We start from the raw sequence: 25,000 nt of genomic DNA, 5'->3' as shown, positions 1-25,000 counted from the left end.
CGCAACGATGCTTTCGGGAAACGGGTCTGAAAACTCTACGATGCTCGTACGATGAACTTTACGACCCACTTAGGCTAACGATGCTTTCGGGAAACGGGGCCCAGGGTTGGTTCAGGCAGCCTCACCTGGCCCGACCCACACTGATTGAGTCTGATCGGGCTGGGAGGGCTGCACAACTGTTGCACATTAAGCAATCAATTAGTTAATTAGCTAGACCAGCCCCCAGCCCGCACACACTCCGGGAGATGTCCTGCCTGGCGACATGCAGCACCAGCACAGCACACGCCCACAACATGTGTCATCGTTTAAAGTGTACATTCTGTGTGTTCTCAGAGACGATGGACCAAGCGTCCCTCAGGGATGCTGTGTCTTATGAACAAATGCAGGTCTGTTTCTACATGTTGCCGTTTAAAATGGATTCCCCATTCCTCTACTCCTTCCAAAGTGTCCCACAACATTGAGAGTGCGTACATGTTATTGATTTCTAGATTTCTGTATTCATGAGTTATTATTATTTTTTTTTTATGGATCGAACAGTGAAGACAGACAGGAAAGTATACTGATACAGAGAAGGAATAATATCGGCATAATGTGGGTCCAGAAGCCATGCGGTCAAGGTCGTTATCGTTTCCATACCAAATAAATACTATTTGGCTCAGTACTGCATGAAAATGTGCACAAAACCAATTTTGCCCTACCCTTAATTGACTGACACATTTTACTACACATTTGCCTAACAGGTTTGGTTATATATCGGAGGCCATGTAAATGGCCTTTTGTCTAGACAAATTTAACTTTCCAGTAAGTCTGGCGGGATCAGTCTTGGATTCGCTCAATTAGTTTCACGTTTCCATTTGGTCATTTAGCTTCATGTAAGCGTTCATGCAAAGCGTCCTTCAAGTTGGGCTGAGATACGCGCATACAATCAAAATGTACTTTTCTGAATCTCCACACACGGACACAGAGTTCACCAATGTTTTTGTTTGGGTTAGTAACCTGCTGTTTATTGGTCAGAATCGTTCTTTCTGGTCCCTGTGTGATTGATCCGGTTTGAAGCGGTGACGGTTGGTTCTGGTCCGTTTCAGGCGTACTACGAAGGGACAGGAGCCAGGTGACCGTAGCCTAGGGTCAGAGAGGTCAAGGTCATCAACACATGTTCACTAGCCCTCCCCTCTGACCCTAGGGTCAAAGGTCAAGGTCATCAACACATGTTCACTAGCCCTCCCCTCTGACCCTAGGCGGGGTCAAAGGTCAAGGTCATCAACACATGTTCACTAGCCCTCCCCTCTGACCCTAGGCTCAGAGAGGTCAAGGTCATCAACACATGTTCACTAGCCCTTCCCGCTGACCCTAGGCTCAGAGGTCAAGGTCATCAACACATGTTCACTAGCCCTCCCAAGAAGTTCACACCGCTCCGTTTAAAAGAGAACAAGCTCAATTTATAATTATTATTTGAATAATTACTATTATTAGTATTTTGATATGAAATGCAATCTATTTTTTTTTTTTTTTGGGGGGGGGGGGAAATGTACTGATTCCTTTGATTAAATAAATACAATCAATTCGTTTTTTTTATTTGTTTGTCCATGCATTGTGTAACAGGCAATAAATGTCTTCTTTATGAATTGGGTGTGACTGTACGGATATTTGATGAATGACTATAATGTCATCGCCTTGTTTTTGTTTGTATAAAATATGTACAGATATAGATTTAATACATGTAAATGTTTGACTAATATATTGGAACACTGTTCAAATATACAATATAAGAATATTAAAGTAACAATATAATGTATTATTTTATTAATGTCATTTGAAACATTTAGTGTCATTTGGATTTCTGTACGTTTTGATAACTTCATCACTTTGACAATAAATATCTGAGCTGATTGATTTTATTATTTTTTATGCCGTTATAGCATTTATATTTTGTGAATAAACAAACGCAACTATAAAGACTTTCATAGTTGCATAATTTGCCCAAATGTTGTAATTTGCATATTTAAGTTAAGTACGTTGTGTTCTATTTTTTTATGTTCTATAATAGTAATTGTATCAATACAGTTATAGTTAATTAGTTATGTTACACATTAGGCATTTATTTTTTTATTATTTTTATTATTTTCATCAAAAGGAAATACACCATCATACGGTGTAATTTCATACTTCAATCAGCATACAATTCCTGGTAGTAACAGTATTCCTCTACTCCATATGGTTTTAAACCACACTCACACATCCACATAATATATACCATTTATTCCCACTCATCCACGTTCACCTTTTAAACACACAAACCCAAACACACACCCACAGTTTGTAACCCAAACCCACCCACCCACTCCCACCCCCGCTCAACACACACACACACACACACACACACACACACACACACACACACACACACACACACACACACACACACACACACACACACACACACACACACACACACACACACACACACACACACACACACACACACACCTGCATGTAGTTCCGCTGATTATTCGCTGATTATTTCGCGGGTCTCGGTGCGGATCGCGCTGCGTCTCCATTGAGCCTCACTGTGCTGCTGGCGTTCCGTCAGCTGTTGGCTCCACCACGTCAAACAGGTTAGATTGAAAAAGACGCTGAGCCGTCTCCATTACACGGTTAATATTGACGTTATTCTAGTAGTTTAACCGAAACATGGTTAGAAACGTCCGGTTGAAGTTATAAAAGTAACTAATGATCCGTCTGGTCCTTTGTTTTCCAGGTTGACCGTCGGGTTAATTAACGAACACTTTTTGAAGTAAAACGGCCCGCTACATCCGGACCTGCTGTGAGTAGGACACTTATTTATAATTTATCTTAATTGTTTTTTACTCTAGGCCTACTTGATAAGTTGAATAATAGTAGTTCTGGATGTATGTCGTCGTAAGCTGTTTTTAATTGAGTTAATTGATATTTTTCGCCGGGTGACGCGGCTGCAGATATTTATCAATGACTCCATGACGGAGTTGGCGGCGGAAGACGTAGGGGGGCGGGGCCATGACGTCACACAATGACTCCGCACTCGGTTACCGTCGTAGTTAGATGGGAAAAATAACTTATTTTAATAACTTGGATTTTGATTTATTGGATTAATCACTAATTAAAACACACACACACACACACACACACACACACACACACGCCGTAAAACTAATCTCGTTGCTCTCCTTCACAGCTCAAGAAGAAGAAACAGATTCTGTGAGTATCACGATCGAACCACGAAGAAGAAGAAACTGAACTGTAAGTCACAACATTTTCTTTTAATGCTGTGGGCTGACAGCGTTTAGTTTGAACCGGTTCTCAGGCCCCGCCCCACATAGGCCCTGCCCCGCCCCACGTAGGCCCTGCCCCGCCCCACGTAGGCCCCGCCCCGCCCCACGTAGGCCCCGCCCCGCCCCATGTAGGCCCTGCCCCGCCCCACGTAGGCCCTGCCCCGCCCCACGTAGGCCCTGCCCCGCCCCACGTAGGCCCTGCCCCGCCCCACGTAGGCCCTGCCCCGCCCCACGTAGGCCCTGCCCCGCCCCTCTCTGGCCCTGCCCCGCCCTCTCTGGCCCTGCCCCGCCCTCTCTGGCCCTGCCCCGCCCTCTCTGGCCCTCTGTCTCTCTCTCTGTCTCTCTCTCTGTCTCTGTCTCTCTCTCTCTCTTCCCCCCCCCCCGTTCTCATGCCTCTCATTCGTCCCTAGAAGATACTATATCCGTCCACTTTCCTACTACATTCCTCATCATTGCATCACATCCCATGTGTGTTGTCCTACTGATAAGGGTGTGTGACTGACTGACCAGAGATGCATGCGAGGGTTCTGCGCTGTTTGAGGCCTTCAGTTGTGTAGACGTTCCCCCTCAGCGGAACCTAGTGTTTAAGAGGCCGTCGTCACGTCAGTTACATGAACTGGAACGTCCTTCAGGATGGAGACAGGGACTCCTCAAGGAGACACACCAGGGGGCGAGATGTGAGGGCTGTCCCTCTCAGCAACTAGAACCCAACCTGGTTCCTGCACCTGAGAACCACGGAGCACGTTCCAACGTTTCCCTCCGTACGCTTTGAAGCCCTAGCCCCCCCACCACTGGTCTCTCCGTCAAACCCTCCACTGGTCACTCCTCTCTCATAGACCTACAAACCCAGCGCTGGTCTCTCCGTCAAACCCACCACTGGTCTCTTCTTAAAGACCTACAAACCCACCACTGGTTTCTCTTCTCTCAAAGACCTACAAACCCACCACTGGTCTCTCCGTCAAACGCACCACTGGTTTCTCCTCTCAAAGACCTACAAACCCACCACTGGTTTCTCCTCTCAAAGACCTACAAACCATCACTGGTCTCTCGTCTCTGTGGAGCGATGGCCTCCGTCGCCCCCGGTCGATCGAAAGGGAGTCGGGTTCAGATTCCCAAATCTGGAGAGGCGGAGATAGGCGCCGCGAGGCGTCCAGTGCGGTAACGCAAACGACCCCAGAGAAGCTGGCGGGAGCCCCGGGAAGAGTTCTCTTTTCTTTGTGAAGGGCAGGGCGCAAAGACCTACAAACCCAGCACTGGTATCTCGTCTCTCAAAGACCTACAAACCCAGCACTGGTATCTCGTCTCTCAAAGACCTACAAACCCAGCACTGGTCTCTCTGTCAAAACCTCCGCTGGTCTCTCCTCTCTCAAGGACCTAAAAACCCACCACTGGTCTCTCAAAGACCTACAAAACCTCCACTGGTCTCTCCGTCAAACCCAGCACTGGTCTCTCCGTCAAACCCTCCACTGGTCTCTCAAAGACCTACAAACCCAGCGCTGGTCTCTCCGTCAAACCCTCCACTGGTCTCGTCTCTCAAAGACCTACAAAGCCACCGCTGGTCTCTCCTCTCTCAAGGACCTACAAACCCACCACTGGTCTCTCAAAGACCTACAAAACCTCCACTGGTCTCTCTGTCAAACCCAGCACTGGTCTCTCTGTCAAACCCTCCACTGGTCTCTCAAAGACCTACAAACCCAGCGCTGGTCTCTCCGTCAAACCCTCCACTGGTCTCTCAAAGACCTACAAAGCCACCGCTGGTCTCTCCTCTCTCAAAGACCTACAAACCCACCACTGGTCTCTCCTCTCTCAAAGACCTACAAACCCTCCACTGGTCTCTCCTCTCGTTTGGCTTTGTATTCCTTTGAGTATTGTCGTTGTTTGTGTAAATACACAATCTAATAACTGAAAATAAAGAGGTGTGATCTTTAACCTGGTACTGGTCAATCTTTGCATGTCATGGGGCACTACTTCATGTGAGGGGCCATTGTTGCCCTGGCATGGGGCACTAAGTGTGATAGGGGCAATCTTTAACCTGGTACTGGGCACCACATGTGTGAGGGGAAATTTTTCTACTTCTACTTGGCTTGTATTACCTGAACATTTTAATTTTCAGCTATAGGAGGATGCTACTCTTCCTGAAACACCCTTGAGTGTCATTTGGTCGGATGTTTCTGATGACTCAAGTCTGTGGCCTAAATCAAAGAGGATAACAAAGTGGGTGTTCAATACAGCAAGAGCCTGGAGCGATCTAGCATCTGGATCTCAATTCGACCCTTCTACACACTGGACAGGATGACTTGAGTGTCATGCAGCTTGGACTGTAGTGTGACTGAATCATGCAAACAATGGGAAGCGACAATGGCTACTTGGTACAATGGATGATGGACTAACGGCATTCCGAACGGACAGAATCGGATGAGAAACAAACCAACTAACTGAAGATGGAAGATGAAACATTCTGCAACGTGGCTTCCCTACCTAACCTCAACATGATGGACTGCTGGCAAGCCCTCTGGATCTCCTGTACTCCTGCCCTGAGATCCAAGTCTTTCTCGGGCTGAATCGGAAACCATCTTGGAAACCTCACAACTAGCGTCCCTGTCGAGCTGCAGTTGTGCTCTTCTTCAGAAGAGGAGGTGAAGAAAGCCTCACTGGGGCTTCAAGGTCTATGAAGAGGAACGTTGAAATGTGCGCCATGATTCTCTCCTGTAAGAGCTGTTGTATTCTAGTCACCGAGAGGGGGAGCCTCACGTCCTACCCTTTGGAGTTTCTCCTTGGGGAGTCCCTGTCACGGTCTTGACGGACGTTCCAGGTCATGTAACTGATGTCACGACAGCCTTTTGAAAACTTGGTTTCTCCTGAGGGGGAACCTCTACAGAACTGTAGGCGTCAGATGGCACAGTATCCCAGAATGCATCTCTGGTCACTCAGATCACACCCTGATCATTAAGGCAACACTCTTGCGATGTGCATGCGATGTTTTAGAGAGTAGTAAGGAAGTAGACAAAAGGCATGAGAACAGTTTGTTATTTTGTACTGCTGTCAGCCTTGTTTATGGGTGGGAATTATTTGCTAAATGGGGGGGATATGAAATGTATAGTCAATTATTTGTACATGAACCAACAGCAACAAACTACTAGATCTGCTCAAGGTAAGTCTGTTGGCTGTATTTTGCAACAAGACGACCAAAGCACCCAAGATCTCCATCGTCGTTCTAGCTCAAGGTAAGGGGCTCCTGCGGGGGGGTTGGTAGTTAGATTCGAGACCACGATGTGCACGGGTCTATAAAGATGCTGTCTGACTTCACAGGATCTCCTGGACCACGGTGGACCAGAGGCTGAGGACCAGCAGGTGACCAGATCCCACTGGACCAGGTATGGGTCACCAGGGTGGATAATAATAATTATTATTATTATTATTATATTATTATTATTATTATGTGGATGTGTCTAGTGCTTTTCTTGCACTTAATTATAATGTAGGGTAACTAGATCCCCTAGACCAGGCATGGCGTACCAGGCTGGACCAGAGGGTATCCAGATCCCCCTGGACCAGGAATGGGGCACCAGGCTGGACCAGAGGGTATCCAGATCCCCCTGGACCAGGCATGGCGTACCAGGCTGGACCAGAGGGTATCCAGATCCCCTGGACCAGGAATGGGGCACCAGGCTGGACCAGAGGGTATCCAGATCCCCCTGGACCAGGAATGGGGCACCAGGCTGGACCGGAGGCTGTGGACCGGAGGGTAACCATAACCAAACACTTGACACCTGGAGGTTCTTTTTAATTATTTCAAACGATCGTAGAAGGTCTTCATTAGTTTTTCCTTCCGATTTTTCATTCTGTGAATTTTAGCCAAAGCTGTGATTTGAAGTAATTAAGGTCACATCAGCTGCTACTACTATAGTTTATCCAGCATACATCAAGGTGGACACTAAAACGTAACCGCTGGTCACACTTGGTAACGTAACATCACCCTTTTAATGTGTGTTTGTATTGTGAACAGATTAAGCTGACGACCCACCAGGAGCGAGACGAGGACTACGATGGGACTGCTCCAAGTCTTTGGAAGGTTAATACCAACAGGTTTTTGTTTTTTTTACATCGTTTCACCACCAAAGCTATGCTGTTAAATTCACAGAATGTTACTATATTCCTGAATTACAAATTCCCAAGTGTGTGCATGTTTCACGTTGAAGTTTAAAATTTGATTTGATTTAAACAAGGTGTCCAAAGAATAATAAACTACTACCACTGTGTTTCTAGTGTAGAATTCTCAAAACAAAAGTATTTTCTTCAACACAAATTATATAAACTAAAAAAATCATGGACAAAATTATGGAGGAGGAGCCACCTATCTGGAGGGAGACCCGGAATCTGGTTAGCCTCCTAGCATAATGGATATAGTTAGCTTCATAGCATAATGGATATAGTTAGCTTCATAGCATAATGGATATCGTTAGCTTCATAGCATAATGGGTATTGTAGCATAATTGACATTGGTAGCCCCATAGTGTAATCAACATGGTAGCCTCATAGCGTAATCGACATTGGTAGCCTCATTGACATTGTTGGCCTATGGCTAGCAACATAGATTATGCTACGAGGCTAACGATTTGTGTTTTTCCTCTTGCAACATTTCAGTGACCCACTGACGGCGCCTCGTCGGAGCTGGACGGTGGAGACTTCAGATGCAACTTCTACCTCGCAGGACGTGACTTAAGTCACGGGTTGTCAAGGGGTCCTTGTTTCTCAAGGGTTCCTTCGCGGGTTCCTCATGGTTCAGTGTTAGGGACAGAGTTAGGGTCAGATGGTCTCACGATGAACCATTGTTTTTTTTAATGTTTCACTGTGCGCACAGATGTTGAAATGTATACTGATGTTTTATGATATAAAATCATTTAAAATGACCTGGTTGTGTGGCTTGTTGTATGGTAATTTTTATTATACACATGCATGTTACCCTAATGAGGTAAGGTTACCTCTCCCCTCCCCTATATCCTAACCTCCCCTGTCCCCCCTCCCCTGTCCCCCCTCCCATATCCTCTCCCAACCTCCCTCCCCTATACCCTAACCTCCCCCTCTATACCCTTACCCTAATCCTCACCCTTATCCTCATCCTCACCCTTATCCCTAACCTTAACCATAGCAGCGAATATCACGCCAGTAAAAGCATGTATGATGATATTAGCTAACTAGACAATCAGATGGACAGTGGCTATACAGTATAGCTAGTCTAGCTTTCCAACCCAATTTTGTGTAGCCCACCTTCGTGAAATGTGTGATAAACAGGAAAAGGTCCTGCCACACTTACCTGACAACTGGAATGGGGTATTTTTTGGGATTACTGTTGAACTACTGTGTTCACCCGGCTATGAACTGAGACTTGATAAATCATATTATCAATATATAACATTTCTTGCCTTTTCTCTCTATAGTGTAACACTATATAGTACCATTGATACACTTAATACTAACCATCATGAAATGTCGCACCTGAAGTCCCATCCCTATGACTGCCCTACCATCGCCTGTTGCTGTCCCCTTGACCGGATTCCTGCGCTGCCTAGCGATCCACTACTGCCCTATGACAATTCCTAATCCCTATGACAATTCATCCCTACACTAGACTATTTGAACTTTCTGACACTAAATGGGATTCATGCATTATCATACTGGTTAGGTAACCATCCCACCTCTTTGTAACATACACCCCAGGTGGCTCTAAACACCATGTTCTATTCTCTACACCTAACTAACCTATTCATTTATCATGTATACAAACCTCACTGCCCTGTAACTGACCCTAAGCAGATGGGTCAGGCCCTCGAGTCATGGATCTGCTCGAGGTTTCTTCCTATATGTATCTCCAATTCTAGGGAGTTTTTCCTCGCCCCTGTTACTCATGGGCTCTCTCTGAATGTTCAATACTTTGTAAAGCGCCGTGAGACGTGTAATGTTTTGGCGCTCTATAAATAAAATTGACTTGAATGTTAACTTGTGTATAATTACAAATTTTTATTGATATATTTGCACTTTTAATCTTGCTGAATTCTACATAATTTAAGGGAAGAATGTAATACAAAATATCAATACAAAGTGTCAAGACAGAATAAAATCTGCTGCTGCAGCAACAGAGATAGTCTATAAGTCCCTAAGATATCTAATGTATTCATACATTGTTTATGTAGGATATACGTATATGTATATATAACCTAATCATATTGTTTCTTCTACTTAAAAATAGCTGACCGTTTTTTTCCCTTTCTCTGGGATTATATTCCCAGTTTTGATCTCGGACGTCTGGTCACTTATAGCATATAAGAATATTCTATTACTGTTAAGCCAACTATGAATAATGAAACACGCCAAAACATGTGTCCTTTATCATAGCTACACGTATGACAAAAAAACGCGTGAAAATCAGTGGTATTCATTGAGGTAAGATTAATTAAATGCGCTGACAGTTCATTGCTCCTGCCAAATGAATTACACTGAGTGGAGCGGATCACCACTCCAAGATGGCGGCCCCGCGTCTCGTCAGCGCCAGTAGGCAGTAGCGGTCGATGCTGCGTCTACTTATAAGATGTCTATGTTCACGAAGACAAAACGCTCAAAAAGGCTTGCAGCCAAGGTCAACAGGAAATCGACCCTATTTGTCCCTCAACGTTTCAGCTCGGCTCCATCTAAATAATTAGTCCGACATCATGGTCGAGAAATCACAATACAAAACGCACGACGCTTTCATTGATTTGCAATGATAATTAAAATCCTCTACGATCCCAGTTGGTTCACATTTCAAAAAGATAACCCGTTTCATTCATCCAATACGAAAACGGAAATCAAACAAAACTCCCCACAGAACGCAGACATTTCGTTAAAAACTTTATTCAGCAACGATGCGTACACGGTTGAAGGTCTCTTCTGCAGACGGAGGAGTGCCTGAGGGAGGACACGGCCGGTCAGCTGGTCTAGACGGAGCACACGATATAAAACCACCGGTCGCTGGAGCGCCGGCCCGGAGGTGGTGGCGGTGCGGTGGTGGCGGTCTACTCCCGCTCGGCTATGGCCACCAGGTGAGCCTCGATCTCGGCCTCCGTCAGGGTGCTGTCGGGGGGGGGGGGCACGGGACAGGCTCTTTAATTTAATTGATTTATTAAGTTGATGGGGACAATGCTCATTGATTGACAAACAAGTAGCTTGCTGTCAATAAGCGTTAAGAGTTAGCTGCAAATGCTAGTCCCTAGCCATCTGTTGTCCCTATAGCCAGATCTTAAAAGGCAACCTAAAATACAATAACTGATAAAAGATAAAAACAGAAATTAAAAAACGATATAAACACACCGTCCAACAGATGCTGACATTGCACGCCTCACACTACACCCGCCACATATCAATTTAGCAACACACAGTAAGGATACAGTATGACTACAGAAAGAAAAATATTTAATTATTGGCATGGATTTAAGCATTTGGTATATGGTTACATATTTGATTTCCCCTAATCCAAACTTTAAGTTTGTTTTTAAAAGTTGAAGGGCCGTTCCATTCCCTTACTTCGTTGGGCAGACTATTCCAATAATCGGTGGCTCTGACTGAGGAGGCTGTTCTGTGAGCTGAAGTCACGGGCCTTGATTCACCTCGCCGCCATCTCGCTATGAACACTGGCTAGCTCATTTCATCTTTAAAACGGCTTTTCAAGGTCCCATGACGTGCCACCAGGTGTGAGTGTGATTAGCCGATTAGTTACAAGCCGTTTTGGAAATCTGGCTCTTCTGATCACAGGTGGGTGGTGTCCACCTAGATGTGCGCTGTGATAGATCAGTCCACCAGCCTGCCCAGTGGACTGGAGCAAACGTTGCTCATCTATCCCGTCACACATCTAGGTGGACACGTCCACCTGTGATGTCATGTCAAGAGCCAGATTTCCAAAACGGCTTGTAACGGCTAATCACACCCACACCTGGTGGCGTGTCACGGGACCTTTAAGTGTCACATATTGCTATAATCAGAGTGAAATATAAAATAAATAAACGCATATGCATAATTACACATCAAACTATGCGTTCAACGTCAACAAACACATAATTTCGACATCAATTCGACATTGTTAAGTCGGACAAGTCTGAGATTTCAGATCTCCGACCCGTAATTCCAAGCGTGACAGTTCATTTCCTTTTTAACAAGTCAGAGCTCGTTCATCAGAGCTCTGTATCAGAAGACCAAGACGGAGCTGATAATGTCGGTGGAAAAGCGGCATAAGGCCCGTTGTACAGAAGCACTGACGGCATTCTGAGGGTCTAAGAGGCGGCTTCAGGTTACCTGAACTTAGTCTGCTCTTTGCTGACCAAGCCCACCTCCAAGTCAGTGGCCTTGAAGTCCGTGGAGAGGACAGAGGACAGGCAGGAGATACACAGCTGAGGGAGGAGAGGCGTTACATTATTATTATACTGAGTGGGACTCACCCTTCAGAAGTAAAGGACAGCCCACTGCTGTCCCATGTGGAAGGCCAAAGGGATCCATTTTAGTCAAGTATTTAACACATTATTATTATTATCATTGAAAGGCCCCTACTTTACCACCAGGTGTGAGTGGGATTAAAGCCAGAACCTGCCGTGCGTGGTGACATAATGACATCGCATGTGGGCGCGTCCACCTAGATGTCTGCGGGACGCATCCACCAGCCTGCCCAGTGGCCTGTAGCGACTGGTTGGCTTGTCTGTCCGTCAAACATCTGGGCTGAAACGCCCCATTCCTGATGTCGTTATGTCACGGGGCGGGGCAGATAATAACTATATGAATAGAAGGAACGAGTCAGTGCATTCATACAGTGCTTCTCAAAGGCACTCAAAGCCTGTTAAATAGTGAGTGTGTGTGTGTGTGTGTGTGTGTGTGTGTGTGTGTGTGTGTGTGTGTGTGTGTGTGTGTGTGTGTGTGTGTGTGTGAGTGAGTCCATGCGGGGGGGGGGACTACCTGACTACCAGCGGACCACCACTACACACCTGTACGGTCCTCTCTTGACTCCACCACCACTACACACACCTGTATGGTCCTCTCTTGACTCCACCACCACTACACACCTGTATGGTCCTCTCTTGACTCCACCACCACTACACACCTGTATGGTCCTCTCTTGGCTCCACCACTACACACCTGTATGGTCCTCTCTTGGCTCCACCACTACACACCTGTACGGTCCTCTCTTGACTCCACCACTACACACCTGTATGGTCCTCTCTTGGCTCAGCTGGGGCTTCTTCTTCAGCTTCTTCTCCAGGTAGCTGTTGGCCTCCACGTGCTTGGGCCCCACCGCGATGCCCCTGAAGCCACAGTAGTAGCCCGCCGGGTCCACCTTGTACAGCACGGGGCCCTGCTGGGGGTCTATGGACACCAGCATCATGCCTGGGGTGGGGGGGGGGGGGGGGGGGGAGGGGGAGGGTGGAAGAGAGGGGCAGGGGGGGATAGAGAGACAGAGAGAGAGAGAGAGAAGGGGGAAGGCATAGAGAGAGAGGGGGAGAGGGAAAGAGGGAGAGCGCCTTTCAAAGGGAATCACACACTTAATGAACGCACTTAATGTACGCACTTAGTGTGCGTTGTATTAATTCATAGTACTTATTTGTGTAGCATCTGCAGTAGCTAGCTATCACCGCTGTATACGGGGAATGGGGTCGGCCTGGCGATTGTCAGTTCTTGCACTTGGTTCTATGAACGTCTTTACTGGGTTTTGTTGTTAACAGGGACCATGTGTAGAACAGGTTCTATACCAGGGTTAGCTAAACAGCTCATTTGCACCTGTGGTGTGGTTACTGTACCGACGGCGATATATTGTTTCACTTCTTATGACTTATGAAGTACTCATTGTAAGTCGCTTTGGATAAAAGCGTCTGCTAAATGTAAATGTAAATATATACATTGGTAACACTTTACACTAAGGGAACATTAATTAGCCATTAATTAACATTAATTAATGCAGTAATCAGCATTTAACTAACAATCAGCAGTTAACTCATGGTCTGGTGCTCATCTACAAATGGTAATGTGCTTACAGCGCTCCTGTTAACTAAGGTAACGGTGTTCATGGTATCTACTCGTTCATACATTATTGAATCGTTCTCGACGGCAGAGCGACGGAGCGATGGGGACGAGGAGGGGGGGGGCGGGGGAGGGGGGTGACTCACAGCAGCCCAGGGGCCTCATCTCGGCGTTCTGCGTGTACACCTGGGAGATGTCAGCCACGCGTCGGCACAGGACGTCCGCGTGGATCTCGTAGCCGAACTTGTACTTCCACTCGCCCGCCTCCACGCGGGCGCGGTGGACCTGGGACCGGCTGTCCGCTGGGGGGGGGGTCGGGGGGGCGGGGAGGGGGGGGGGGGGACGAGAGTAGGGATGGGTCAGAATATTCGATTATTCGTTTATTCGTTCCCGAGGGTCAAAGTCGATTTTTAACATTTGGACCGTTAACATTTTTTCCCCATTTCAAATAAACAAGAATTAAACGGACGGAACTAACGTTGGTTCTGTAGCACTCTTAGTTTTTTTCATTATTATTAATCACGTACAGAAAAACAATACGCAAGCATAAATATTAATATATATGCATACAACACAAACACTGATCACTGTTAAAGTTTGTTTTTTATCGTTTAAGATCGTTTAACATACACAAGACACAGGCCTGGCTGCATTGGGTTTAGCAGAGCTAAGCATGAGTGCAGGGCGTGTTGTGGTGGTGAAGCGTGGTTTACCTCCGTGGCCCGTCATCACGCAGCCGATGCGCGAGGTCAGCCCGAACATGTTGGTCATGGTGGACGCGTCCAGCAGCTTGTCCTGCAGCGGAAGAGAAGCCATCCCACACGTTGACCCAATCCTTTTACAGACACACACACATCTCTCTGCGAATGAATCCTGGTGCTACTGCCTGGGCAATAAAACAATGGATGATCGTATCCTGATTTTTGATCAATATCAATATAGAACATGTTCAATATATATCGATAAGAGACTGGACCACCGAATCTAGCAGCTGGGTTTGTTACACAAACACGGTTCCGTACTTATTTACAATATTTGAGTGTTTTTCGTCGTCGTGTCGACGTTGGAGTGTTTATCAATGAAGAACAGTGGACGGTCATGTTAAGTGTTAAACAGAAGTGTTTAAATCCAGCATGGTAATTCCTAGTATTTTTTAGGTCATCAGAATGATCAATAGTTATCGTTATCGATCAATATGATCAAGTTATATCGTGATAAGTCTCTCGGTCATATCGCCCAGGCCTACCTGAGGTCACTGCGATGGTAGGGATGATGAGGATAATGAATGATATAGTTCGGAATTGTGAGGATTTATACATGATGAATAATTGCTTCATTCAAACGTAAGCATTTTTGGGGTACATACATGTGTATCCATGACTAATGAAGTCAGCAGAATCTTGGCATCACAACAACGCAGTCAGGCTTCACTTGCCACCCAGCTTTGAATTTGACCCGTGTGTGTGTGTGTGTGTGTGTGTGTGTGTGTGTGTGTGTGTGTGTGTGTGTGTGTGTGTTCTGATATCTTACCGGTACTTTTTTCTGTGTGACCACCACAGCACAGTCTTCACCCCGGACTCCAACCGTAGTTAAACCACTATGGATGATGGCTTTGAATGCATATTCTATAACACACACGCACACGCACACACGCACGCACGCACACACACACACACACACAAACACTGAATATAATAGAATGACAGTAGTATGAATGTTGACTTTGGCAGTTCTCCATTGACAATTGCAGAATAGCACTAATACAGGTGTTTACTGGCCGTCACACCCACTCGCGTCGTCCAACCACAGGCCTACACACTTTGAAAAGATGTAGTATAATCAAGATGGATCTTTGGCAAATTCTAGAAACGTCTCACCGACTTGGTAGAGGCGACCATCGGGCGAAAAGATGGTGATGTGTCTGTCGAAGCCCGGGCTTGAACCGCGAGACATCTCTGTTGTGTCTGGGGACGGAGGCGACCTTAGACGAACCCGCTCGGCTAACTGCGCGCAGCTTGGAGAAAACCCCGATCACACCTGTAGCCTACCTGCGGGTATTAAAAAAGTCAACAACACTGTACGCTCACGTGACTCGTTTCCTTTGCAGGTTAAGCGGAAAAAAAGCTGCTAAATAGATCACTTCGAACAGCAGCGACGTTGTTCAACTTTCGAAACCACGCACTTTCTTTACTTTCTCTTTCGGTTTTTAAGTGAACCCGAGGATGGGCGCAGCCAATCGGGGAGCAGCAATGGGTGAAGTCGCGTCGCGTCATCAGTCAGATGACGCCTGACTTTCACAAAACTGTAAAGTGGAGACTTTACGCAGGCCACAGGGGGGCCTACCGCCTACTGCGTGGGTGTCGTAGCTGGGATTTGGGGCAGCAGGCTGGGATGGATCGTGCTTTTTTCCTCTACACGTCCCACTAGTCTGAGAGAGAGAGAGAAGGAGGAGAGATCAGCATCCACCTGTCTCTGTGGGTTAAATGTCAGCCCGCAGTAGAGTAGGCTTTTGTCTCAGCGACAAGAAACGGAGGAGGATGAACCTCGCAGCTTTTTCTGAGATGTGTGCGTAAGTTTCGCTCTTCATTTTATTTACTAAATGTCGTTGGTGGGAAATCTCCCGGAATTGTTTCAGTGATGTTGGCATGCTGCCTTACCTTAGTGCTAGCACCTTTTTGGAATTAAACCGACTCCAGTCAGTGAAAGTTTAATTGTATGGTCATTCACGGTTAATATAAAATGTATAAATGTAAATAAATGTAAATCTGATTTTCTGCAGGGGTCACGGAGTCGAGGTGGTGGAGGTAGGGTGAGGATTTTACCATTTAGTTTATTTAAAAAAGACCAGGATTGTTACTTATTAATAGCTAAAGATGAACACGATTAACATTAGGCTACTTTGTTGTGCGTGAGATTGTTTGCAAAAATGGTTGTGAATAAATAACGTTAACATATATTGAACATCTAATCTACTCATCATCACTCAGTAAATATTGTAAACATAACGTTTGTGTGTAGTTTCAGTAAGTTCAGGAAATGGCAACAAGCACACACACACACACACACACACACACACACACACACACACACGCACACGCACACGCACGCACACGGATGTCATTTACAGGTGTCTCAGACATTGTCAGTGTGTGTCACAACCACCTGTAGCCACCACCCGCAAACCAGGAGACACCTGCTGGTCATCGCTTGTCAAACCTTTGACATGTTGAAGTGATGGAGCCATTCATGATGCAGACCTTAATCCTCCACTATAAATCACTATTTTCAAACAGGGTTAATCTGGGGCAAACTCATTAGGGAAGACCTACATGAATAAAATTATTTTTTGGGGGTTATTTATTAGGTCTTTTTTTTTTTTTTTTACAAGAAAACGTATTGTTATGAAACACATTGCAGCAAATGTAACATTATACGACTTTTAATTAAAAAAAAAAAGATTAACAATAAAAACGTGTCCATGCAGTACCACGTCTGACCTCTTGGTGGTAAAAGACGCGCGCGTGTCCACAGATTGATCTCGGCCAGCCGCTGGCCCCCCAGGGGCCCTTCGACGTCATCGTCCACAAGCTGTCTGACGTCATCGTGGAGTCCGAGCGCCACCAACAGTCTCAGCACCTCCTTGCCAACTTCCAGGTCTGACCACTGTTTCAAAAAAAATAATAATAATAATTTGAAGGGGAACCAATGGAGGGCACTTCAGAAACATGACGTGTTCTCCAAACAACGTGTCTGAACACAAATTAATCTCAGAAGATAATATGTTAATAGTTAATAGTTAATACTTAGATATGATATCGACCGACAGTAACACTTTTTCCATGGTTTTCATGGGGTATTCATCCTAGTCCTTCTACAACATCCTTGGTTTTTTTTTCACACTTACCCTTTACCCTGCTTTCACACATACGCGTAAGTCCTGCTATTCTCCTGTATGTGTGAACAACATATCCTGAAATTTGCCCCTTGCAAGCCCACCCCCCTAAACCCCCAGTGGCCGGATGTAAAAAATGTAGAAAAAACGCGGAGGACATGTTTGAAAACTTCATCACTTTTGGTAGCTGTTCCTGCTCTCTGTCTACCCTCTTAATACTCTCTCTCTCTCTCTCTCTCTCTCTCTCTCTCTCTCTCTCTCTCTCTCTCTCTCTCTCTCTCTCTCTCTCCCCCCCTCTCCCCCCTCTCTCTCTTTATCTCTCTCTCTCCCCCCCCTCTCTCTCTTTCTCTCTTTCTCTCTCTCCCCCTCTCTCTCTATCTCTCCCCCCCCTCTCTCTCTCTTTCTCTCTCTCTCTCTCTCCCCCGCTCTCTTTCTCTCTCTCTCTCTCCCCCCCCTCTCTCTCTCCCCCCCCCCCTCTCTCTCTCTCTCTCTCCCTCTCTCCCCCCCTCTCTCCCCCCCTCCCCCTCCCTCTCTCCCTCTCTCTCCCTCCCCCTCTCTCTCTCTCTGTAGAGTTACGTGTCGGCTCATCCCGGCACCGTTCTCCTGGACCCGCTGCCCGCCATGACGCGTCTCCTGGACCGCTTCGCCTCTTACCGCATCATGAGCCAGCTGCACAACTCCCTCAGAGGTACACGGCCGACGACGTCAGGGGCAACACACGCTAGGCATGGGCAAAATGGTTATTTTTGGTTGCTGGTTCGATCCCCGGCTCCTCCTAGCTGAGTGTCGAGGTGTCCCTGAGCAAGGCACCTAACCCTAACTGCTCCCAATGAGCTGGCTGTCGCCTTGCATGGCTGACGCCGCCGTCGGTGTGTGAATGTGTGTATGAATGGGTGAATGTCAGGCAATATTGTAAAGCGCTTTGGGTGGCCACTGGTTACAAAAAATGCGCTATATAAATGCAGTCCATTATTTTCCAGGAATCAGTTCTTTCAGTTCCCCTCCACTGTCACAAATCGCAAATTGATGTCCATAGGCCTTCTCCAGTGCAGCGAGTCTGGCCTTGAGGCGACCAACAGCACACTCAATGACCACGCGTGCATAGCACAAAATATTGTTCTTGAGGTGTGGAGCCACAGCTGGAATATTCCTTCGAGTAAGGCAGCAGCGGGTAGGCTGGAGGCGCCAAGAAGGAAAATCGGTATGGCTCCACGTCGTCCACAATCTCTTCCAGAGCAGGGATCTTGCCGGTCTGGAAGTATGAGCTTTGAACTTTGAATTAGCAAAAACTTTTGTGCATAGGTACAATCCCAGGCCACTTAAAGGAGACATCCATGAATCTGAACTTGTCGCAGACCTTTTATACTTTTGCTTCTTATAATAAAAGCCTATCTTTGGAAAAGCGAATGTCCCTTTATTTGTCTACTCTCGCACTTGTTGGTTAAACACAATCCATTATCCACTGTAACATAACATTTTCAGCAAGAAGCTCTTGCTGCTGTGTCAACTTCACCCCGTTTCAGCATAGTCTACACGGGAATACAACTATGCCAGGGTACTTCACACTACTATTGTCTTATATAATGGGCCAGGAACTGCTCATATTAGGGCCAGTCCGTGTTGTCTATGGACGTCATTGTGACCACTGCCAGCCTGGTCGTCTGGTCCTCCATTCACATCTTAATCTTTCATAGAACCAACATTAACATAACATTATGGGGGACTTGGTGTTATCCTCCTTTACACACAGTTCTGTTCTATATCTTCTATATCTATATCTTGCCCCATCGAAAAGGCACCGCACCAGTATCAGACATGAAATAACAACCTAGTTCATCCCTAATCTGTGTGGCCCTTGCTTCTGCGCTGGTGGTTTCGTGGCAGAGAGGGGCTTGTTGTAGGGCAGGGTCTCGCCTCCTCCATCTTCCCGGAACGATGTCTCCATCTGGTCTACCTCCTGGTGTACAACGTCTGCCAATGTGTACATCACTGCCCCCACTCTGTAGACAGTTATGCTGAGCACAGCGAGCCAGGACCATGTGCTCCACTTTGACTTTATGTCTTTGACGTTGATGGGGGTTGGCACGCGGCTCGCCATGACTCCAAATGCATTTTCCACAACCGTCCGAGCCTGTGACAGCCTGTAGATGTGACAGCCTGTAGTTGAAGATGCGCTGCTTCACAGTGAGTCTGCGGTTTGCATTTCCGAGAAATGCAAACCATGCAGAATCATCAGAACATCTTCGGAAACGCCTCATCTTAGGAAACAGATGACTGAGCCCGATTTCCATTCACCCTGCATGTGTCTTCATTTTGTGTGTGTGTGTGTGTGTGACGGTGTGTTTCTGTGTTGACTGTGTGTGTTGTGTTGTTGTTGGTGGTTCCTGTCAGACTGGCGTATCTGCAGCCCGCCGTACCTGGCCATCCACGGCCCCGGGGACATGGCCGCCGTACAGACGGCCATGGAGGAGCAGGGCCTGAGCTTCCCCCTCAGTCAGTAGGAAAACATGTTAAAAAAAACATGTTATTTGTTATTGTTTCACAACATGTTATTGTTTCACCTGAAACATGTTATTGTTTCACCTGGAACACAGGCTATTGTTTCGCCTGTTTTTTTTGATTGGTGCAAAATAGTACCAGGTGTTTTTCCTATTATTTTATTGTGCGCTTGCCCTTTAATGTTATTAATATGAATATCTTTGTTTTTCCTCCAGTCTGTAAAACCAGAGTGGCCCATGGCTCACTGTCCCATGAGGTCAGTCCCTGTTAACACGTCTTACCTACTATGTTTATCTATATTATAGAAATTTATATATATATATATATATATATATATATATATATATTTCAATTTATCAAATCGTTTAAAACGCATGTTTTCTTTGTCCCTGTCTTTCATTCGTTCATATGTTTACTTTTCATCTGCCGTTATCAAACATAGGTTATGTCTTATGGTTATGTCTCTGTTGTGTTGATCCACAGATGAGTGGGTGGTTCAGGGTTCATGAGTTCATGAGTAGTTCACCCCCTCACTCCTCCTCACTCCTCCTCCTCCTTCTCCTGCTGATGCTGTTGTTGTTGTTGTTGTTGTTGTTGTTGTTGTTGTTGTTGTTGTTGGGCGTCCCAGATGTCTCTGATCTTCGGCGCCGGTGGTCTGCCGGCCGTGCGGCCCCCCTGCGTGCTGCAGAGCTTCGTGAGCCACGGCGCCGTGCTGCACAAGGTGTTTGTGGTGGGCGACCGCCACTTCTGCGTGGAGAGACCCTCGCTCAAGAACTTCCCCCCGGGGCCCTGCGGTCAGTCCTCACGCCGCCCGCCGCACGCCGCACGCCACCCGCCGCTCCACAGGCGCGGAGGTGTACGCTAGCGTTCGTCAGTGTGGCGCTAGGCCCGCCCGCCCCGCCTGGGCGATAAAACGATAAATGGTCGCATCGTGGTGGACTTTTGATCAATATCGATTTAAAACATGTTCAATATGTATATATCGATAAGAGACTGGACCGCCGAATCGAGCAGCTGGGTTTGTTACACAAACACGGTTCCGTACTTATTTACGATATTTGAGTGTTTTTCGTCGTTGTGTCGACGTTGGAGTATTTATCAATGAAGAACAGTGGAGGGTCATGTTAAGTGTTAACCAGAAGTGTTTAAATCCACCATGGTGATTCCTGGTCTTTTTAGGTCATTAAAATGATCAATAGTTAGCGATATCGATCAATACAATCAAGTCATATCGTGATATGTCTTTCAGCCTCATCGCCCAGGTCTCGTGTGGGGTCACTTAGAAATGTCCTTATTTTTTAATGCCGTCACTGGAAAGAAAAGCACTTTTTCTTTCCAGTGACGGCAAACATTAAATGAATCAGAGAAATACAGTCGAGACGTTGTTAATGCGGAACATGTGGACCATTCCAGCTGGAAACGGCTGAACCTTTATGTAATATCTCCACAGGTGCACAGAGGCCCATTCATTACAGCCACCGTCACTCCTGTGTTCTTAACGCTACATCGCTGAGCTCATCGCGTTAAAAGGCGAATTGATGATTCGAGTTTTCATGGAAATCATGACATTTTCTGGGTGACCCCAAACTTTCTGAACGGTACGTGTATCCCTGACGCCCGGGGCCCCCTGGAGCCACACCGAGGGCCCCCGCGTCAGCCCGCCAAGCCCCAACGTCTGGTTCCCGTTGATTCTGACTCTTGGTTCTTCCTTTTGTTGGCCGGGGATCTCCAGACAGGAGGACCATCTTCTTCAACAGCCACGAGGTGTCCAAGCCCGAGTCCAGCTCCCACCTCACAGCGGTCAGTGTAGCGGTGGTGCGGGATATCGCTCTCGATATCATGTCATGTATCATACGTACTATCATATATCCACCACGCGCTACTGTGTGAAATCCCTCAAATCCCTCCTGAAAGATTATATTCTCTTGCATTTAACTCCACATAAGTCTTATTATTGTCTAGTGTGTCCTTTTTTGTGCTTAGTCTATTTCATGTTGTTTGTTTTGTAACTAGACGGTTGAATGGTACAGCGCTTTGGTTCAGCTGTTGTTTGTTTTTAAAAGGGCTCCAAAATAACTTGAACAAAAAAGACAAAAACTAAAAAGTACTCCACTCAGTGGCGTAGTTCATAGCTGGGTTGGCTGAACTCATGTGAGCGTTAAAGGTCCCCATGACGCGCCACCAGCTGTGAGAGCGATCGGCCGTCACGAGCCGTTTTGAAAATCCGCCCCTCTTCCGACATCCCAGGTGGGCGTGTCCACCTGTGATGTGCGCTGTGATAGATCAGTCCACCGGCCTTACCCCGGCGTGACCGTAGCGAACGTTCAGCTCATCTGTCCCGTCACACATCACAGGTGGACGCACGACCCACCTGTGACGTCAGAAGAGGGTGCGGATTTTCAAAACGGCTCGTAAACGTCTGATCACCACTCACACACCCGGTGTGTGTGTGTGTGATTACGTCCCCTTTTGCGCGCGTGTGGTGGTCCTCAGCTAGACGAGCAGACGCCCTGCCTGCCGCCGCCGCCGCCGCCCAGCTCAGAGGCCATGGCGGCGCTGGTCCAGGAGCTGCGGGCCCAGCTGGGCATGGCGCTGTTCGGCGTGGACGTCATCGTCGACATACGCACGCACACGCTCACCGCCATCGACATCAACGTCTTCCCGGGTAGGTTTAACGCGCACGTACGGTACGCACGCACGCACGCACGCACGTACGAGCACGCACGCATGCATGCAGGCAGGCAGGCACGCACACGCACACACACACACACAGTCACATGCACGCACGCGAGCACGCACGCACGCACGCACGCACGCACGCACGCACACATGCACGCACACACGCACGCACACAGGCAGGCAGGCAGGCAGGCACGCACACGCATACACACACACAGTCACATGCACGCACGCACACACGCACGCACACACGCATGCACACACACACACACACACACACACACACACACACACACACACACACCATGACTCTTCCCTGTTTTTCTTTCAGGCTATGAGGGGGTCCCCCAGTTTTTCTCCTCCCTTCTGGACCACATCAACAAAGTATTGGACCAGCGGCCTGGCTCAGACCAGCGGCCTGCCTCAGACCAGCGGCGTGACTCAGACCAGCGGCGTGACTCAGACCAGCGGCCTGCCTCAGACCAGCGGCCTGCCTCAGACCAGCGGCCTGCCTCAGACCAGCGGCGTGACTCAGACCAGCGGCCTGCCTCAGACCAGCGGCCTGCCTCAGACCAGCGGCCTGCCTCAGACCAGCGGCCTGCCTCAGAGTCTGGTGCTGCTGCTGGTTCCCAACATCACGCCTGAGTCTCTTGAGGGGCCGTAGGGATAGCCTGTGTGTGGCCAAACGGCTAGGTACCGCCGCTGTGTGCCCGGTGAGGTCGCTGGTGAGCTCGCTGGTACGGCCTCACCTGGCACCAATTAGAGCTTATCAATAACCCTGATTAGGTTGTTGCAGTCACCTGTGTACCCGTCCCTGTCCACTCACACACTCCTCACAGAGGAGGGAACACAATCACGTCCCGGACACAACCCCCCTCTCTCTCTCTCTCTCTCTCACACGCGTAACGCCGCGTTCACACTGCACACGTCCGTCGACGGATCTCAATAGCCGTTTCTCAATTTGCGTTCTTGTGTGTTCTCGTGTACTTGCGTTCTCGATAAACGTCATCAGTGGTAGCCCAAGCACTGTACCAATTCCAAGTACGCGAGTACGCAAGTACTGTCGTAAAACCCGGAAGTGTTCTCGATGTGTTCTCGATGAGGCCGTTCCACCGAGGATGCATCGGAGGTGACTCGTGTGGACTTGGGACCGTTAAATATCCCAGAATGCATCATCGAGTCCGCTGCTGTTCCAATTGCAGAGTGCGTACTCGCGTTCTCGGAAGTCTGTACTTGAAAGTCCGGACTTGCCAAGTACGTATTTCCAAGTCCGCGAGTACGTAGTCCGCGCACTTGGTATTGAGAAACGGCTAATGACTTTGCATGGGGGCGCCCTCGAAATGCATTGTGGGTCATTGTGGATCAGATCGCGTCCCCCCATACGTCAGACACGCCCTCGGTCGTCCGTCGACACGGACATTACCCTTAATGTGTTTACAGAACTAAAGTATACTAATTATATTATTATATAAAGTATACTAATTGGTTCCGTGGATTGTTTTCACCGCACCTTACAGATGATACAAAGAAGTAATTCACAATGTGTGTTTATTAACAAGCAGCATAGAGGAATAGACAACAGGCACAAATTACAGCACTCACATGGGCCAGTGATATTGCAATGTTTTTTTTTTAAATAGTTTTCTTATTTTATTTTTTAAATGTCCTCTATACCCTCAACTCGTCCACTCGACATTTCCTTTACAGTATTTTGTTGCTGGTTTGTGAAAATATTTGAAACAGTTTTGCAGATTTGTGTGGGGAAAAAAAAAAAAACTAAATACACTTTACATTAATTCCAGTAGTTCCGAGGTTTATCCTGAATGAACAAATATCTGATGATCTTTGGAAGAGGAATAGTGAAACGCGTTACCGATCAAAACCTTTTCATAACCATGTATTAATACAAGCCGCAAAGTAACTTTTTTTCTGTGTCCAATACACAAATGTGCATTGTGCACTAATCTAGTTTTTATAGAAAATATATTATATTTAGAATACCATATGACGCAATGTGGTTACATATTAAAATACACCGAATATGTGTGATGTATTTGGCTGATTATTGCATTCACGTGTCAATACATCTTATTGCAGACGGTATTGCGGCCCTCCAATGCTAGTGTTGTTCCTTTCCTGTGCAGTGAAGTGAAGTCCCAACAAATGTCCACCTGGGGGCACTGTTGCATCCTATTTACATTTGACCTTGGCTTAGACGGGCAACAATGCTCCGAGCTTTCACATAGAGGGACACCCACGCACGTGGTGATGTAACAGTCATTGGTGCAATTTGCCAATTGTTTCCGTTGTCATTGTTAAATGACAGCAAAATGGCTCCAGTGCCTCCCCTCGCCTCTCTGGTGCTCCGTGGCTTGTTCGTAGAAAGAGTGCAAAGCTAGCTGAAAACCTGAAGTGACACGTTGCAACCTTATTAAGCTATTAGCGCATGACGTCCAGGCGTTTGGAATCAGGCATCAGGTTAATACAATTTCCCATCAGCCCTTTGACTCTACGAGGTCAGGCTGACCAGCTGACGCTCTCTCTCTCTCTCTCTCTCTCTCTCTCTCTCTCTCTCTCTCTCTCTCTCTCT

At 47.1% G+C, this 25,000-nt stretch overlaps 4 protein-coding genes across 4 annotated transcripts in view; 2 read left to right on the top strand and 2 right to left on the bottom strand.

The window, feature by feature from the left end:
* LOC311341747 (uncharacterized protein) overlaps window positions 1–25,000 on the top strand; it is a gene marked incomplete at its 5' end in the record, with an annotated part of 386,212 nt that overhangs the window by 179,612 nt on the left and 181,600 nt on the right.
* The window catches only part of LOC311341753 (uncharacterized protein), a 361,346-nt gene that overhangs the window by 187,540 nt on the left and 148,806 nt on the right, over window positions 1–25,000 (bottom strand). The window lies entirely within an intron of this gene.
* LOC311341789 (proteasome subunit alpha type-6-like) lies at window positions 10,181–15,532 on the bottom strand. The gene is made up of 7 exons (XM_084466601.1): window positions 15,218–15,532; window positions 14,871–14,965; window positions 14,054–14,135; window positions 13,487–13,642; window positions 12,532–12,710; window positions 11,631–11,725; window positions 10,181–10,415 (listed from the first exon to the last, which is right to left on the bottom strand). The coding sequence occupies exons 1-7, from the start codon at window positions 15,291–15,293 to the stop codon at window positions 10,358–10,360; spliced, it is 741 nt and encodes a 246-aa protein (XP_084322727.1). The 5' UTR covers window positions 15,294–15,532; the 3' UTR covers window positions 10,181–10,357.
* LOC311342344 (inositol-tetrakisphosphate 1-kinase-like) lies at window positions 15,824–23,055 on the top strand (the record flags this gene model as incomplete). The annotated part of the gene is made up of 10 exons (XM_084467193.1): window positions 15,824–15,909; window positions 16,120–16,144; window positions 16,872–16,994; window positions 17,803–17,920; window positions 19,624–19,725; window positions 19,947–19,987; window positions 20,360–20,525; window positions 21,464–21,531; window positions 22,225–22,396; window positions 22,742–23,055. The coding sequence occupies 10 exons, from the start codon at window positions 15,824–15,826 to the stop codon at window positions 23,053–23,055; spliced, it is 1,215 nt and encodes a 404-aa protein (XP_084323319.1).

Source organism: Micromesistius poutassou, assembly GCF_964030765.1.
Source record: "Micromesistius poutassou genome assembly, chromosome: 4".
Lineage (NCBI taxonomy): Eukaryota > Metazoa > Chordata > Actinopteri > Gadiformes > Gadidae > Micromesistius > Micromesistius poutassou.
The sequence above is the reverse complement of the archived record's forward strand: the minus strand, read 5'-3'. Positions and strand labels throughout refer to the sequence as shown.